This window comes from Excalfactoria chinensis, chromosome Z, assembly GCF_039878825.1.
Source record: "Excalfactoria chinensis isolate bCotChi1 chromosome Z, bCotChi1.hap2, whole genome shotgun sequence".
Lineage (NCBI taxonomy): Eukaryota > Metazoa > Chordata > Aves > Galliformes > Phasianidae > Excalfactoria > Excalfactoria chinensis.
In genome coordinates, this window is record NC_092857.1 from 25,996,745 (window position 1) to 26,016,178 (window position 19,434).

The 19,434-nt window shown below is 38.4% G+C and overlaps 1 protein-coding gene across 6 annotated transcripts in view; it reads right to left on the reverse strand.

The window, feature by feature from the left end:
• Nucleotides 1–12,260: 12,260 nt before the first annotated feature.
• The window catches only part of RFX3 (regulatory factor X3), a 118,447-nt gene continuing 111,273 nt past the window's right edge, over nucleotides 12,261–19,434 (reverse strand). For all 6 annotated transcript variants that reach the window (XM_072358981.1, XM_072358976.1, XM_072358975.1 and 3 more), the window contains 4 exons: nucleotides 18,322–18,530; nucleotides 17,215–17,368; nucleotides 15,095–15,137; nucleotides 12,261–14,292 (listed from right to left, as the gene is read on the reverse strand). In XM_072358981.1, coding sequence (XP_072215082.1) covers nucleotides 14,054–14,292; nucleotides 15,095–15,137; nucleotides 17,215–17,368; nucleotides 18,322–18,530 — 645 coding nt within the window. In that variant the 3' untranslated portion in view covers nucleotides 12,261–14,053. The remainder of the gene's footprint in view (nucleotides 14,293–15,094; nucleotides 15,138–17,214; nucleotides 17,369–18,321; nucleotides 18,531–19,434) is intronic.

A 19,434-nucleotide genomic window follows, 5' to 3' on the forward strand; every position in this document is an offset into this window, starting at 1 on the left:
ACACGTGTGTTCGGAGTTGGGGGGGGGATGTTTTCGTGCCTCCTTTCAGCTGTCCAAGTGACGGTAGGCCAGGCCGTGACTAACCAGAAGGCCACATCGGGCGAACAGACAGGTCCACCCGCCTCCTGTTGTTTAAGTGGGATACGCCTTTCCATTTGGAACAGGAGCTGAACACATCTGAGCCGGCAGACCGGAGTGTAGAGACTGAGAGATGTCAAATTCCCCACGTCATGTTCAATTACTCGCCCACGTAAGGAAACAAACTTAGCAGATCATATCTAAACAGTTGAGCGTTGATTCTAACTAGAAAGAAAACAGCCCAGGTTCACTCATCTAGAACACTGACACATTACAGGTTGCTCAAAAAACAGGAAGCTTTGGTCTTCTTCCAGCCTCCTTTGATTTGCCCTCCCAGGAATCAGTACCTGTCAGTATTTTAAACTGCTAATGCTAAAAAAGCCCCACCATTCCCATAGAAATGCTCAATAAAAGTATAGAGAAACACAAAGTACTGAAGGCAGTACTGGGAACTCAAGCCTTAAGTAACCCTTTAGATCCCACCATCACGATAACAGTGAGTGATGCAGCTCCAAGTACTACCGAACTTTCAGAGGGCTGCCTCTAATTGGGTTTGGAAAAGAAACGCCACGGAGAATCATGGGGCGAGTCAATGGCAAACCCAGAAACCTGAATAGTGAGCACAGACAATGGGAAGGAGATGCAAGAAAGCAGCTTGCACTTCGGTACAGGTGCGCAGTTCCCCTGGTGCAGCCCATTCATGCACTGCGACAGCTGCCCTTCCGTATCTCCAAAGCGTGGCGACACGGAGCCTTCCGACGAGAAGCACGGGGCGCTGAACCTCGCGTTGCCTGCAGCAGCTCATCCACTCCGCTCACCCACACCGGCGCTGCTCCGCATCCCCTCCCCCCCCAAGTCGGTCCCGGCCGCGGCATTCACGGTCCCACAGCGCCACCTTGCGGTCTTTGTGCCTGTGCCGGGCCGCTGCGGTCGGGACGGGGGAGCTCCGGGAGCGGGGCAGGCTTTGCGGAGGGAGGAGCCGCTGTGACCACAGCCCCGCCGGCTGGGCCGGCTCGTCCGGAGCGACTGGTTGGCGGCTGCGGGCACGGAGGAAGCGCAGCGTGCCTGGTGTGCATACAGGGCGATCTCCTGCTCGTATCCAGCCTCGTGTTGGGCGAGCTGTGCGGCGGTGATGTTTAGGGGATTTCTGCTGAGACGCAGACAGTTCGGCGTTAGTTCCTTAATGAGTTGGGCTGTTCGGCTGTTATTTCATTTGTTTGATTGTTTTTATTGTTTGGTTGGTTTTCCGCCCTCCGCTTTATTTCCCGAAAGCCGAATGGTGTTGGGTGCAGCATTAAGCAGTAGGTGTCGCTCTTTCCCCATCAAAGATTTTTCTGGCAACGGTTTGGGTTTGTTTTGTTCTGAAGCGCCGAGGTGGGGGAAGAACCGCCTGGTTGTTCCTGTTTGTTTGCCTCCGTGTTGAGGAAACACTGCGAGGTTTGATTAATGAATGCTTGAGAAGTGCTCTCAGTGTAAAATGCCGTTGAAAGCTTAAATGAGCCTCAGCTCATTTGCCAGACATTACTGCAATATGAATGTCTTTTATATTTCTGCACTGTGACCTGAGGTCCATAGACGGTCCGTTTCCTAAATACCCCTCTACTGAGCCCCTTAAGCTACAAAGTCTGGAGCATGGGCTTTATGAGGAGTGACTAAGGGGGCTGGGATTGTTCAGTCTGGAGAAGAGGAGGCTCCAGGGTGACCTTATTAATCTCTACAACTGCCTGAAAGGAGGTTGTGGTGAGGTGGGTGTTGGCCTCTTCTCCCACGCAACGGCAATAGGATGAAAGTTAATGGCCTTATGTTGTGCCAGAGAAGGTTCAGGTTGGATATTAGGAAATTCTTCTCGGAAGGAGTGGTGAGGCATTGGAACAGGCTGCTCAGGGAGGTGGTGGAGTCACCGTCCCTGGAAGGGTTCAAGAAATGTGCGGATGTGAGATTTAGTTTGTGGTTAGCGGGCATGGAGGGGAGGAGGTGGTGGTTGGACTGGATGTTCTTAGAGGTCTTTTCCTATCTTAGTGATTCTATGAAAATGTGGCAAAGTTGCACACATACAGTTGAGCATTTGTTTGCACTGATAGCTGGGATGTCCTCTCAAAAGCAACACAGTTGTGTCACAGCAATAGCATGGTTGTCAGCCCGGATTTAATTAACCCTTCTGAGAAAGAAAAGAAGATACAGGTTTCTACAGGTACACAAACCAAAAAGGGAAGTCCGTGAAGCAACACAGGCAGTCTGGTAACAAAAGACAAAGAGAAGGCTGAGGTACTTAGCACCTTTTTTGCTTCAGTCTTCACTAGTGACTGCTCTTCACACACAGCCCTTGGGCAGATGGACTGGGGGATGAGAACAGGGAAGGTAATGTTCCTCCTGCAGTAAGCAGAAATCAGATTTGCAACCACCTGAGGAATCTGTACATCCATAAGACTATGGGTTCCAATAAGATGCATTCCGGAATCCTGAGGGAATTGGCTGACATAGTTGCCACTTTCTTTGATATTTGAAAAGTGATGGAGGCCAGTTGAAGTCCTGGTAATTGGAAAAAAGACATCATAGCACCCATTTTTCAGGAGGATAGCAAGGACAACCTGGAAAGCTTCCAGACTGTTAGTCTCACCTCAGTGCTAGGAAATGTCATTAAGCAGATCTTCCAGGAAGCTCTGATAATGTCATGGTTTTGCAATGTTGTAATTTTGCTCTCAGTATTCCACATCATAACATCATGTTAAGCATAGATAATTTTGATGAATCTGCTGCTCACAAAAGAAGACTGAATGTCCCGGGGAACACCACGGTCAGTCATATGACCAGGACTATATAATCTCACTTCAGTGCAGGACTCGCTCTCTTGGATCCTGCCAGCCAGGGGGGAGCCGTGTGGGAGCGTTCCAGCCGTTTCGCCTAGAGTTACAGTAGGCCTCTCGGTTTCGGGACTCACTCTCTCTTATTTTACTTTAATTCGTTAGCCTTAATTCCTATTATATTGTGTTATTCTGCATTCTGATATAGTATTTAGTAAATAAGTGTGCCTTCTTAGATCGTTGCCACTGTATGTATTTCCTTTTTCCCTGTTTTCTTTTCCTTCTGGGCCAGCGGCCTGTGGGCCGACTGCCCCCTTGTCATGGGTGCAGGTAGATTTAAGGGTAACCCATGACAGATAAGGAACATGGAAAAGAGAGAAGTGATATGGGATAACCAGGGTTTCACCAAGGGCAGGTCCTGCCTAAGCGAACTAGTGGCCTTTTATGATGATGTAATAGTGTCAGTGGACAAGGGAAGAGCCACTGATGTTACCTATCTGGACTTCAGTGAGGCCTTATACACAGTCCTCCACAGTATCCTTCTCCCTAAATTGGGACCATGTGGGTTTGACTGAGTTTGGTGTACTGTTCAGTAGGTGAGGAACAGGTTGCGGGATTATTCTCAGAGAGTGGTGGTCAATGACACAGTGTCCAGATGGAGAATGATTACAAACGGTATCCTTCAGGAGTCAGTAATGAGACCTGTGGTCTTTAATACCTTCATCAATGATATCGACAGTGGGATTGAGTGCGCTGTCAGCACGTCTGCGAATCTGTCAGTACAAACTGAGGGATATAAGAAGAGAGCACAGCCCTACTGAAAAGGATGTAGGGGTACTGGTGGATGGCAAATGGGACTTGAGCCAGCAATATGCCCTTGCAGCCTAGAAAGACAGTCATATCCTGGGCTACATGAAAAGAATTGTGGCCAGCATGGTGAGCGAGGTGACCCTGCCACTCTACTCATTGGTGGTGAGACCTCAGCTGGAGTGCTGCCTCAGTACAGGAGGGACATGGACCTGCTGGAAAACACCCAGAGGAGGACCACAGAAATGATCGAAGGGATGGAACACTTCTCTGAGGACAGGAGCTGGGGCTGTTTAGCCTAGAGAAGACTCCAGGGAGACCTGGTAGTGGGCTTTCAGTATCTAAAAGGAAGTTACAGGAAGGAGGGAGAAAGACTGGGGGGATCTGTTTTGAGAGGACAAGGGGAAATGATTTCAAACTAAAAGATGGGAGATTTAGAATGGATATAAGAAAACAGTTCTTTATGATATAGGTAGTGAAGCAGTGGAACAAGTTGTGAGAGGTGGTGGATGCCCCATTCCTGGAGACATTCAAGGTCAGGCTCTGAGGAAACTGATATAGCTGTAGGTGTTTCTTCCAGGGAGATGGACTATATGAGCTTTAAGGGACTCTTCCAGCTCAACCGATACTGTGATTTAAGTCTAGAAGGCCAATTTTATGCTGGGTTGCATCAAGAGAAGTGTTACCAGCAGGTTAAGGGAGGTGATTCTGTCCCTCTACTCTGTTCTCATGAGACCCCACCTGGAGAACTGTGCCCAGTTCTGGAGCTCCAACACAAGAAGGATATTGAGCTGTTGAAGCAGGTTTAGAGGAGGGCCATGAAGAGGAGCAGAGGGCTGGAGCACCTGCCCTATGAGAACAGGTTGAGGGAGTTGTGGCTGTTCAGCCTGGAGAAAAGAAGGCTCCAGGGGGACCTTGTAGCAGCATTCCAGTACCTGAAGGGGGCCCACAAGAAAGCTGGGGAGGGACATTTTGTAAGGGCATGTACTGACAGGGTGAATGGAAATGTTTTTAAACATGAAGAGGATAGATTTAGAACCAGAAGACTGGAGTATCTCCCTTATCGGGAGAGGCTGAGAGAGCTGGGGCTCTTCAGCCTGGAAAAGAGAAGGCTCCACGGGGACATTATAGCAGCCTTCCAGTAGCTGAAGGGGACCCACAAGAAATCTTGGGAGAGGCTTTTCGTAAGGGTGTGTAGTGACAGGGTGAGGGGAAATGTCTTTAAACTGGAAGAAGGTATATTTAGGCTAGATATCAGGAAGAAATTTTTTACTCTGAGGGTGGTGAGACACTGGAATAGGTTGCCCAGTGAGGCTGTGGATGCCCCCTCCCTGAAGGTGCACAAGGCCAGGCTGAATGGGGCTTTGAGCAACCTGGTGCAGAGGGAGATGTCCTTGCCTATAGCAGGGGGTTGAAAATAGTTGAGCTTATATGATTATATAAACATATGTATGTATATGTGTGTGTGTGTGTGGCTATATATATATGTATACAATCATGTATTTAGTTATTATTCTTACTTCTCTCTTCTTTTTCTGTTTTAGCAAACATAGGTGGATCCAGAAACAGTTTTACTTTTTTTCTTTTCCAAGTCTCTCCTCTGTTCCAGTTTTATCTGTCCAGTGATAAGCATGGAAGTGTTAACAGAGCAGTTCTGCCTCTCCTAAGCTCAAGAGCCTGAAGAACACTGAGTTGATGACACACAAGTAACACAATGTAGTGAGGATTGGGATGTTGCTGCTCTTCATAATGTTCTAGAAAACAAGGTAGGAAGGGTAGTTCGGAGGGGTTAATTGTTTAAATTTGCACATGTTGACTCAATAATATTTTTCCTTATGTGTATCTTTAATGGACTGCAGCCTTGTCAGCTGAAAGATGCAATACTGACCAGCAGAATTGCTACTTCTCAGCTCCATCGGAAGTTCACAGTATTCCACGGAAGAGGTGTGGCTGCTTCAGGCATCAGCTCTTGTTGTGTCCGGACAGCATCCATTAGTGTGGCTCCACTGTGTGCAGCAGTTACATTCAGCTGCAAAGGGAGCAGCTCGAGGCAGCAGTTTTTATGCCACTTCCAGCTACATCTGTAAAAGCACGTCTGATTTATTAACTGCTAATTACTAAATGAGCACTGACCTACTATGCCTCCCCTCAACTCTGATAATGAAAGCAGAGCAGATTTTGTGTGCAGTGTGCCAGTGAAAAAATATCAGCACGCAGAGAGATTTTTAGTGCAACAGTTCTGCTCATAAAATCACTAAGAGTAAACTGTCCTAATCAGCATGTTGTGCTCAAGGACAGCAAGTAGTTCTAGTTTTTAAATAGAATTGTCCTACTGGTTATATTAATTCAGGTATTAAGGAAGTGGGATTTAGCAAAGTTTAGAATGAAATCAGAACAGCAGAATCAAGTAAACACAAAAATCCTCTCTGGTGTACTGTCAGTATGCTGTAAATGGATCAAGGTTTCTGACCTGCCTTGGTCAGATGTCTTTGTGGAATGGCTGACTTTGCATTTCAGTTGATGTTTGGTCTAGACCTTGATATGCACTTAAGCTATAGCTGCAGACTCTATTACTTTTTATGTAATTGGAGCTAGTGCTTTAGATAAGTCAAATTAAAGACACTTAAATAACTTGATATGGAATCTATCTTACTTATTTTGATCATTAACATTGTGCAAAAAAAATATGGAAGTAATAAGTTTCATTTTTAACCCTTGTCATTCTAGTGTCTCCTTTGGTACTAGAGTGTCTGAATTCCTCCTATACTTCTGCTGTGCTCCATTCTTTGAGCTCTGGATTGTGGTACTTTGGGATGCTGCACTAAACTTACACTGGTTAATTAATGAAGCCAGTTGATACCAACAGCAGCAAAAGATGGATTCTGCAGGGTCTTCCTGTTAACACTGGAAATGAACTGAAAACTGCAGCCTGTTGGCTGTATCAAATGGTATTTGATGTGAGAAATCTCTCTCTACGTATTCTTTTCTCCTGTGTGTGTACTGGGGCAAGACTTTGTCAGTGTCAATAAGACACCAACTAGCAACGAATTCTTTGTCTTCATTAGGGGTGAATTAGGACTATTCTGTAAACATAGCTGTGTCAAAAATGTAGATATTGCTGAAAATTTGGAGTCCGTTTTGCTAGGATGCATTGCAGGAACCAGTACTGTATTGAAATTATACTCATGTCTGGACAAAAGCTTACAGCTCAACTTCTTGGGACCAATAAACTTTTCTATCTTTACCATATTTACATGAGAAATACCTGTTTTAAAATTGATATCCAGTAATCATTTTGATATTTTAGCATCCATTACCTGGTGGGTCCTCCTCATTAAAGTAGTGTTTTGCACCTTACGTGGAAGAGTGCCCGGAACAGGTGCTTGAGATCCATGAGAAACACGACCTGATAACATTAGTGAAGATTTGTGAAACTGAAAAAATTGGTAATGGGAAAGCATTGTTGAGATTTAAGTTATTAAGTATCTTACAATCTGTGTTCACTGCGAGGCTGAGACACACTCGTTGCTTATTTCTGTTGCTCTAAATATGTGTAATCTCATTTAAAATCCACACAAGTGCAAATAATCTTCCTCAAAACCAATGGCGTCACGGTTCAAAATAGCTGTTTATACAAAAATGGAAGCAATTCAGGTATGTTTGTAACAAGAAAACAAATTTATTGATTTTAAAAGACAAGACACAATTTTGTTTTGAAAAACACAAAAAGCTAGCCTGAGTTCAAGTCTGAAATATTCAGAAAAATCCTACTGTCTTTAGTATGTTCCAGTCATTTTTTTAAACAACACACTAAAAGTTAATATATATTTTTATAATTATAAAAGTTCCCCAGTTATTGTACAGTACACAATACAAATTGCCCACAAACTATTATTTAGCTCCTGCCAGTTTTGAGAGGACATGATATACTAAAAGATTTAGCATTTCTCACAAAAATCACATCAGGAAATACGTATTTACAAAATCAAATACATTATACAAAAAAACCATCACGTTATTCTGTAAAGATGTCTTCTTTAAATAATTAAAAAGTATATTCAACTGTAGTCCAAAAACTGGAAAAGAACATTACATTATCTCACACATACAATCTACAAAAAGTTGCTTACCTCATTTACATAATATATTCAGTCAACTGGAAAATAAAAGTTTGAATCTATCCTAGTGTTATGATGTTTCTGTGCTGTGGGACTGAATAATGTAATCTGCCACTTACTAAGTGAAATTCAAATGATGGCACTTAAAAAAATACACTATAAAATAAATGCAACGATGGAAGTTTCCTAGAAGGTAAGAAAGCCCTGAGCGATGACAAAATTACTGATTGGTAGCTCTAGAATTAACCTAATTAAAGTTTACCACCTCAGGCACAATTTTCCAAGTTTTTGAAAGGCACTCAAAGTTTCTTTAACAGCCTCATTGGTTATTCACTGTAAATCCAAATTTTGAGTGATGATGAGTGGAGATGGGCAACTTGCTTTGGTACAAAGTGATATATTTCTGGCATCCTTTAAATTGCTTAATTGGGTTGCGTTAAGATGGATATAATGTTTCAATGCAAGGCAAACACGTTAATATTGTATTGAAGAAGAATTCGTTTGGGGAACCCTTTAGTATTCTTAAAGCTCTTGGTGACATCAGCGAGTCAAAAAGAACCAAAGTGAGTTCCTGCTAAATACCAATCCATGTGAGGTTGTCTGTCCCTCCAAAGCCTAAACTCCTCTAACAGAGACATTTGTTGTTTCAGAGTAAAATTCATCCAGAACTGAAAACTCTTGTTAAGATGTTTGCACCCGAATCAAGAAAAGCGCGTAAGGATAGAAAGATCCCGATTTAGATTTAAGTGAGGCTCATTTGATGCTAGTAGTCTTGTTCTGGGCCTTATTTTCTACAGTAAATTTTACCCTTAGTGAGAAATCTTCAAGAACAATTCTTACCGAATATTTAACTACTCAGGGCTTCCAATCCCAAAATGTTAATTTATTTTTTTAAAAGGAAAAAAAAAAAAAAATTAATAAAACATGATCATTTTCAAACTAAGGCATATTTTACTTCAAAAACAAACACTAGGCAGTCACTTTGTAAGTGGCTTTTACTATTTCTCAAGTTAAACTGGTAAATTAAACTCAGGTCTACCGGCACATAAAATCACTAGCAGCAATGATCAAGGCATGCAAACTCAGAAGCATTTACATTAAATTATGAATAAAAAAGTTGTTAAATTAAAACCCTTTGAGTATTGCATTTATGATAATTAATTCTGCATGAATTTGCAATAACTGACTAAAAATGTTTACAGCTTACTTGCACTATACTAATGACGTAATTGCATTAAATAACTTAAAATGAGACCTTTTGTTTTTTGCCCTCAGATAGACTTAAATAAGTACAGCTGCACTTCAGTGTTTGCCGACTGATTGATACTGCAAGAAACCAGTAGAAAATTTACAGTACTGTCACTTAGTAAGATGGTATTTCTCTCTTTAATGTCAAAGAATCTGTACTTGCTACTACAGTCATTGCCTTGCTCTTATGAGCAGTACTTGTACGAACTAAGGGGCTTTTTAACATGGTAAACGGCTGGTGCACTTTCTAGGTTGCTTTTAAAATTCTCACATTCAACAAGGGCCATCCCTTGTACCCCTGAAGATGAAGCTGAGCAAAATACCTTCATCTTAGCATTAGTTATTATTGCAGTGACTGAATGGTAGGAGGAGTATAATCAACTGTGTTCTGGTTTATGAAAAAGACGGCAGAAAACTGTAGTGTAAACATACCAAATATTCTGTCACTTTTTTTCTTTTTCTCTAAGCCTTCTTGTATTCCTAATGATTCTCTTTTACAGTATTGGAATATTCCAATGCTAGCCTACCTATGGAGATTCTCAAAGAAGGATAAATATTTTTTTCCCTAAACCTTCATCTTCTAAAGGCATCATATTAGACAATTTCATGTCTATAGAAACACATTGGATTTTCCTCACGTATTTCTGCATGTATGAAAACAAGGGAGATGAAGAACTATTTTCCATTATACAGTACACATCAATGGCAGTGAATATTTGGCTAAATCTATCAAACCTATCACAAAACCAATCCTGTATAGTATGCAAGTATTTACTTTAGAACTATTAAAAAAAAAAACAAAAAACCACAACAAACTACAATGCTATCCATCAGCTATTTTGAAGTGTATGATAAATGATCTAAAAATGCTTTATTCCCATCATATGATTTACAATGCTCAAAGGGTTAATGCAAGGCATTACATTAAATTAATTAATTCTCTAACACTAGAAATAAGCACTGCATGTTTATGCTCCTATTCCAGTTTTTTGTTTGTTTGTTGTTTCTCTTAAATCACTAAGCAAATTATCAGAGATACTACAATTCCATTTACTGATTTTAAACCACACACACAGAGGATGTTCTGTTAGAGAGACAAGGGCCCAATTTTCAGAAATTCACGCAGTTCTCTCAAATGAATGTTTTAAACTCCAAAAGTACTGTTGTAGGCCATACTTACGTTACTGATAAATCTCGTTTTCCTTCCCTACTTTTATAGCTAAAATGATTACTTTCTTTTTGTAAAGCCATTCTGAACTGAATCCAGTGTGACTCTAGATCTAAAAGGTTTTTCTAAACAGTGCAAATATCAATTAGTGATATTCAGAAAGAAAATGAAAAAAAAAAAAAAAGGTGAAAAAAGAGGCTTTAGATATTTCAAAATACCTCGCTTTAAATTAAACTTGTATATATGCCTATACATTCCTGAATGACAATACACCAGAACATTATCTATTTTGTTATTTATGAACTAAAGGCTGTGATTCTGTAAATCATTATTCTATGGGAAAATAATTTAAAATCTATTTTCCAGCTTTTTAGGGAAGTCTCTTTTAAAAGAAGGTGCTTATAGCATGCTACAGTACATGAGAAGAACACAAAAATAATAACTGAGAACAGAAAAGAAAAACAAAAGCTTCAAAACTGATTTACCATGAAAAAGATGGAAATGTACCAACAAATCATCACAAATATAAAACTTTTGAAAATTGGGCCCTGTGCTTTGAAAAGGTAGTTTAACAATACCCATTCCCCTACACTGTTCACTGTGATATTTGTGCTAACAGGGAAAATGCCTTTAAATCATTATTTTGTATTCCATTTCACATAAACCACTATCAGCCCTCATAACGTCTACCCTGTGGATAAATGCTAAACCTCTCCAGAGTACTGACAACAGACTTCAGAGCTGGTGTGGCAACCACGTGCTGCGCATCATAGATTCTGGACTGAGGTATTCATATCTCTGTAGTTTAATCATTACTAAAAACACAACTATTAAAGATAGCAGAAGTGTGCAAAATGTTTTACCTGTGTTTGATTAAGATTTCATTAAATGTAAAAACACAAGACCTCCAAACCTGCAACTATACAAACTAGCTTACAGCAACTTAGTTCTTCTAAAAATCTTGTAAGAAAAGAAGGATGAGAAAAACAAAAACATGTTAAAATTCCGAACGGTAATCCATTGATAAGCATAGGAATACAGACGCCGTTTAATTTTCTCCATCTGGGATAGTTCCAGTTTGTTTTGATAACTCATCGTTTTGTAGAAGCTATGAAATACATTCTATCTTTGTATTAATTTTTCTAATTTTCCTTTTTCTTTCTTTTTTTCTTTTTTCTTTTTTTTCTTTTTTTTTTTTTTTTTCTTTTTTTTTTTCTTTTTTGCACTTTGTGAACAGTGAACAACTGGATGGGAGTGGGAAATTAAAGATTCTCAGGTCCCACGTCTTTCAGCGATCTAAATTTACCTATTACAATCATTCTCTTTTCTCAGCAACAACAAATACAACACTAAAATCAGTAACACAATAAGAGAACGCTATCACGTTCGCCAACACAAAAACTGAAAGTAGTACTACAGTATTAAAGAAGTTAAAAATGAAGGAAAAAAAAAAGAATTATTTCACTTTATTTTAACTGTAAACATCTTATAATGCACAATGAAGGGAGAAAATATTTATCACAGCTTAGTTTTAGGATTTTTGGTGAAGGGTACAGCTATTCTGATTTCCAAGGAAAAATCAGGACACACTGAGCAATGTATGTGAGAGCAAAATCTATGAGATTCAGTGCATTTATGAGTGTAGAAATAATGAATATAAACCTCACGTTCACTTTTTACTGAGGTGAAAGCCATTTGCTAGCATCAAGTAGGAATTATGCAGAATGGGCTCACCCCCCCCCACTCTGCAAAGGAACTTAAGTTTAATTTTGTGCACCAATAATGTTAGGATGTTTCAGATGATATGTAGATATATTTGGAGCACGTGTAATCCATAGCATCAAACTCCTTTGCTACAAATACACCGTTTCTTCGCTATTCTTCTCCCATTTGGTATATATTACATTAAAGTCATTTTACAGACACAGTAGGTAAGCCAAAATAAAAGAACCCCTAATTTGTTTACACAGTCATTTGTATAAAGTTGATTTTTTTGTGCTCTCCTTCACTTTTTGACTTTTTTTTTTTTTTTTTTTTTTTGCTTATTCAATTCCCTATTTAATGTAACAAATTCATGTGTCTGCATAATGAAATGTTTAAGAATAAAGATGGCAATTAATGTATGCTATATAAACTGTCAACATAAGATCAAGCTGTTGAAATGTAAAATCAGGCTGATACCCCACAAAACATACAAATTGAAAACATGCACTGCATTATGTACCTGCTCATTTATTCATTTTTACTTTTCAAAATTAGAAGTAGACATGGGTCTAAAAATATATATAATCATGCTTGGGACTACGGTCAATCTATCTTGACATCTGAATGTGGTATTAAAGCTAGTTTTGCCTTCCAGATTCCCAAGCAACTTTTATTTGTAATAAAGTGAAATCCAGCTAGAAACGAGAAAAAATAGGTTTATTGTCATTCTAAGAGGGATATTAAAATCATTTAATAATAAAAAATCATTTTATTATTTTGAAGGCTATGTAACCTGTCCTTACTTCTTAGGGAATTTGAAAATGACAGGCACACCTTGTTGAATTAATTTAAGAGTTAAGAATAACAAAAAGTACTAAGTCTTAGCTTCAGTTCTGTTTAAGGCACCATGTAATAGCCGAGGTACAATGATCCCTGATGTACATTCTTAAATGGCAATGGTCCATCTAGCCACCTATTCAAATTCTACACAACTGGGAATAAGTAAAAGTGAGGTGTGCCAGTTACACTGCCTTACCTAATTTTTTGTAAAAATTTAAATCCACTGTAACAACAAGGAAATATTTTTGAAAGGAAAATGATGCAGGTTGCTACATTCCTTGCATTCTATAAATTTTCTTTTCTAAGAGCAGCAGATTGAACCACTAATATGAAAAGACCTGGAATAGAAGAAAGTCATCCAAATGGAATATTTTCCTGTATGTCCAGTCCAGCTTAAGTAGCACGTACACTTAAAAATTAACAGTAATAATTAAGTCACTTCTTTTTCAGCTTCAGCTTCTAACAACTATAGTACCACTCAACAGCCAAAAGCACCTGTTCAGTGGCACCACGTTTAGTATCAGTAGTCTTCAAAACAGAGGAACTGGTATGTAAATAATATCTGGAACTGTTGATTTTTAATGAACCTTGCATTCTTAATATGATGGTCAGATAATTAGGTACGTTTGTTACGTACACATTATCACATTGTTACAATTCCGCCATTTAAACTTTCTTCTTTCTCACAGAAAGAAACTGGTATATCTTCTCAACTCTTCAACATTATTACAAAAAATCCCCCTGAATACTCACAATTTTATCAAAATAGTGTCTTTTAGTTGTCCACGGAAAAGCACCTTTTATAACAAACTTGATACATCTGTTGTCAAATAAGTATGCCTCCAGTGTAAATCAAAGAAAATAGTTCTTTTGATATTTCACAGAAGTGCATCTATTTAAAAACCTATGTATATGAAATCATCACTATAACCAATAATGAACATTAAAATATTTTTAAAAAACTATGAAAAAAATTAAATTATTATTAAGAGGACAAAAACATTAACATCAAGCTTTGCAAAAATCTTTCTTGCATTTGATTATAAGAAAACTCTTCACATTAAGTGGCCAAGGTAAAATGATCCTGTTTACAAAAAAAATCTTTTTTTAAACAGGCCTGGCAAAATGCTTACACCCACACCATTTAATGACTCCAATAAAATAATGTTCAGTACAGCTGAAATTTGACAACAGTCGATTTTCAGACCTTTTTTCTCTTTTATTTTTTTTTTTTTCCTATTAAACCCAAAGGGCTAATGTAAAGATGGGGAAAGGGGAGAAGTTTCACATTAGACTGCAGTATATGTATTTCCAGTAGCACTGCACTGTCTGATAGTCTGAGTAGTTGCAACGATGTGCTCGTTATGAATTGGGTTCAGGAGGTTCTGCTGCACTCCACTCTCAAGCACTGGCTGCATGCAGCCCACCTGAAATGCTTGGTTTAGCTCTGTTTTCTCTCTCTTTGCTTGCGGCTCTCCATTTTCATCCATTTCCTCATCTATTTCACTTTCAACTTCGCTGCCTTCATCTGCAGAAAGGGGGAAAAAAATTCCCTTTATTTTGCAAATAATGTTTGAAATACAAAGTTATTGTGATGATTAGCAATCTGATAAAGCACAAACTGAAAACTTAAAACATTAGTGGAAAAAGCTAATGATTATATCAAATAGATTTAATAGACTCCCATTGTTTTGATCACACCAGTTACGTACTATTGATAAAATAAGAAGGAAAAGCAATTACCAATCTCAGAAACAGTATCTAACAAGCAACAATAACTTCCTACTGCAAAATCCTTTTCATCTTCAAGACCGGATAAACCTTTTGAAGAATTGTTACAGATGGGGAAATGAGTGAAAGGTGGTTGAGATGTGACATGAAATTGTACAGTCTGACAGTGTAAAATGTATGACAAAATATGGCATGAAGAGCTCATAAGGACCTTATTTTGTCCTACCATCTTCTCTGGCATGCTATTTAGCAACTGCATGCAATTCTAACATCTTCATTTAGCAGTGATAAAGTTACATAAGACTACTCCTGTCTTTCTTCCCACTGCTGGTCCCCCTTCTCTGTACTACCAGACACAAATTCCAGGCTCAAACGGGAATATTTCCTGCGTAAATGCTAAATATCTTTAAAATAAATTGTTGTTAGCAAACATACCTATGATATTCTAGAAATTATTATATGCTGCAAATCAATGTATACACAAAACAAACACATGCATTTTATAGCATGATACAGCTCTAAATTCTACTTATTTTGCTCAAAGACACATGATTTATACACTACACTGATTTATATACTGGAAAGATTGAAACACTTACCTTTGTCCATATTTCCAGGGGACACAGCATTTAAATCACCAAACTGCAAAACAAACAGTGAAAAAACTGAGCACAGTCTATGCAAATAGTTATGTAGTGTCTGTGATGGAGCCAGACTGTGCTCCAGTGGTTTGAGGCTGGCATGCAAACACATGGCCTAGGCTTCAGCCACATCCATCATGCATCAATTCATTTTCCATTCCATCTTGTACTTAGTAAGACAGTTATCACTAAGAAGTGAGCTACTTCTGTGTTGAGTAAGTCAGAAAATGCGACAGACATTTTGAACTATCAGTATTTTATCCAAAAGGTCTTTCTAGAATTTCTCAGAGAAGCCAGAAGAAAAATGAAGGTGTATCTCTAAGTGCAGCTATAACACTGCAGATTTACCTGGAAGGCAGATGAAATGCATTTCTGAGGAAAAGTTTACGACATGGTAACCAATTTACTTGTATTAAAAAGATATATTTGCAAAAACGTTGTTCATATTCTAGATATATATCATTCCTTCCTTTCCTTTCCTGAATCCTCTAACTCTCTTAAATGAAATTAGCAGAGAAGAATGTCATCAATGAATCCCAAAGGAGTTTTACTTCAGTTATACAGTTCTGACAATAAGTAACGATACCAGCCTTTTTCAGAAACATAGTAAAATAAAACAGTAACTTAAGGAACAGTAATGCAATGAGCAACAATGCCATCATTTCATGTCCTCATGCTTATCCTTATGCTACTTTGGCTTTGTGCATGAAGTGTTCACACAGCTATTATTTGTTCACAGCTTTTTATTTGAATAAATCTGATCCAGTTAGCTGCAGTACTTGGCAGTACTTTTGCTAACACCTGTGCCCAAAGCTGGGAGAAGAGGAAGGCAGGAAAATGAACATGCTAATCTCAGCTGCAACACTAGCTTACTGTCCTGCAATGTTTGTCAGACTGTGGTCTTAGATTTCCTCTTGTTATTTCTGTCACAGCCATTGAATACAGAAACCCATTAACAAGCATACATTTAATCATAAAATCATAGAATCACAAGGTTGGAAAGGACCTTCGAGATCACCTAGTCCAACCATCCTCCCATTACTGTAGCTACAGCAAACCACTAAACGAGATCTTGTAGCTGAGCTTGGAACAACCATTTGCACCTTTTCTCCTGTATCTCCCACCTCCAAAAGTTTTGTTATTTTTTTCCAATAATATCTCCACCTTCAGTTTACATCAAATAAACAACTACACAGCCCCTAAAAACTGATGCATAAACATAGGATGTGCATTAAGAAGGCAAGAATGAAATAACTGTATAATTTTGAGTATCTTACTGCGTATGTAGGGCAGACAAAGGAAATATACTATTAGTGGGTCTCTAAGAGAAAACACTGAAATTTAATTTGTCTAAAACCTCATGCCACATGGTAGGAAATCATTTGACAAATATAGTGAGACATGTCCCATTTCTCTTGAAAGTCAGTTTACAGTATTTACTGATACCATTAGTGTATCTTGAAGGAAGAACGAAACCTGATGTCAAATCAACATGCAAAGTAACTTGCAAGTTATCTGTAACAAACATCATACAGTGACTCCCAAATATGAAAATGTAATAAAGCTGTGCCTTTAAACATCTACTGCATTTTCAAATGTATCCATTTTCCATCACTTTCATGATGAAAATGTATGCATTCTTCAGTATCTCACTCAAAAGGTTAGATGAAGTACTGGAGAAAAGAGGGATGAAATAAACCTCGCCTTGCAGATGCCACAGTCAAGTACAAAGATAGTTCTCATCTGAGGCTCTTTGTGTTTTTTAAGCCTGTAACTTTTGAAACATATGAAAACAGACTGTGTCACAGATCTCTTCAGTATACCTGTACATGTATGTGAACAGATCTGAAAAGGAGCAAGTTTGTTTGCAAATCATTGGTTGTTAGAATTCAGTTTGATTTTAGAACTCTGACAATCAATGAAACAAATGTGAAACTATTAATGTATTCATAACCCAGTCTATTCTTACACTGTAGAACATCCTACAGATACACATCAAAGTTTACAGAATTTGCAAAGGTACATACTCAAATTCATCACTACATCTACCAAATCTAGTCTCTCACATATGATCTTACCTCTCCCATAACTGCAATAGGTGTCTCTCCTGTGGCCTGAGCAACACGATGTTCTACTAAGTAAAACATGTATTCATCATAAAGCAAGCGGATCAGATGAAAAGAGCCAAAGCTAGCAGCACTGCGCAAGGTTAGATCTCGAATCACCATTGAGCTACTCAAAAATGGAAAAAAAAAAACAACACTGTGTTATATGTCATTGTCACATTAATGCTTATCCATATAGACATTTCAGCTCAAAACCAATAGTCCTAAAAACAACATTATCCACAGTGTCTGACTAATGATGTCTTTGGAAAGAGGAGTTCAGGAAAAGCAATTATTTGCTTCTCACTCTTTGCAGAAGGTGTTGCAGGCCACCAAGAAATAACTGTTTTGTTTTCCTGTTTCCCTTTGCTTTCCTAACTGCATAACCACCAAGATTTGTGCATATGTAAAACCTAACCTGAAGGAAAACTGCTAAAAACACAAACAAAAACTACACTCAAACTTTCATTTTAGATAAACTAATGCTTAAATAAATTCTGTTGAGCCCACTTCCCCATAGAAAGGTTTTAATTACCATGATTCTAATAATTCTAAGTCCAAACTAGATCAGAAAAAGACTTCCGTGTATGTATTAGATTGGCAAATTCTGGTATCTTCACCAAGTAGCTGACATAATTGTTTTCAAAGAGCCAACTTTACACTCACAACTGATTCAATAAACAGCAGGCAGGGAGTGTTAGCTTGCTTTAATCCACTTTATATACTGTAAAAAGAGTTTACCTTACCTAATGATCACAGATACTATAGTGTTTTAATAAATAAAATTAAAAACAGTGGCTTGTATGGTTGGTTATTCAACCCAATGATTCCAAGTTCTTTTTCTAACTCATGATACATTCATATGGCCTTCCAGACAGCAAGAGTATTAGTTAAGTCCCTACAAAGTTGTAAGTGTCCCCAAGTTTGATGTTAACAGTAATTTTCTGGAAAAAAAACCACCCACATACTTTCGGTGACTTGATGACTCACAGTTTGATGTTGCATCTGTCAACTTCACTACAGTGAACAATTCAGCAAATAACAGAACAGTTAAAATGTTTTATAAGTATTAAATACTACCTGTAGAAAGACCATTTTAACAGAAATTGCCGTGCTGCTTTAGGAAAGCTGGGTCTTCCTTCATATGGTTTCAATGCTTGCATCATTACATTATCAAGCCAGGCAGCCCACTGCTCCAGAGTGCTTTGCTGTTGAAGAGTCATTTTGAAATCTGTTTCTAGCCTCTGAACCATGTTGTCGTCACACTGGCACACCCAGGAAGCCTGCTCCTGTTAAAGCAAATAGCGACCCTTTAAGTAACAGTACATAGACCAAAGCACAGAATGCAATTCATTCTTAAAGGTTAAGCAATTCTGTGGAGGAAAAGGATAAAAAATGCTTATAGGACAAACTAAAACGTAGTTTTTGTTTTTATGTCTGTCACAATTTTGTTCAAAGAAAGTGGCTGGGAAAAATGCAGCACTTAAATGTCAAATTCAGAAATAAGAAAGAACAGTGGAAATGACACAAGCATGTTTTAGTTTGCCCCATTTGTTTTCAGAAGATATCTCTTACTTTCTTTGTTGATAATGTTTCTACTGAAATATTTGGGAATTGTCAGTTTTTGATGGGACTGCTGGCATGCCAATCAGAAATACCAGTTAAGTGGGGGTCTAAAATAATAAAAGAACAAACAAGAAATGAAGTGCAAGGTTCCTTTGGGTGTGAGAAAGACAATTTTAGTTATACCATCTTATAAAAGAAAGTTTTGTATATAAGCAAGAATTGCTTTATCTGCTGACTGTATGTTACAATGAGTACAAAATTAACTGCAAAGAAATGGAGAAACATGCTTGCATATAACAATGAACAGTTTAATCAGCAATATCAAGATTAAATGAATTTAATAGGACACTTCAAAAACTAAGAGATAACATGGAGACTCACTCAAGCCATGCTCTTAAGCTTTAGCTACCTTGTGCCATGTTAATACCTCAACATTAGCAGGCTGTGTCTACATTAACATGTTAGCATAATTAACATTCTGCATCTTTGGTCAAGTACACTACCCACTCCTGTTCTTTCATGTTGATACCAGTGAAGTTCCAAAAAGTAGTCTGAGGTAAACTGGAAGAGATTTGAAGGTTCTTGGAAGATATCTGAAGGATTCACAATCACAGATACTGTTTTCTG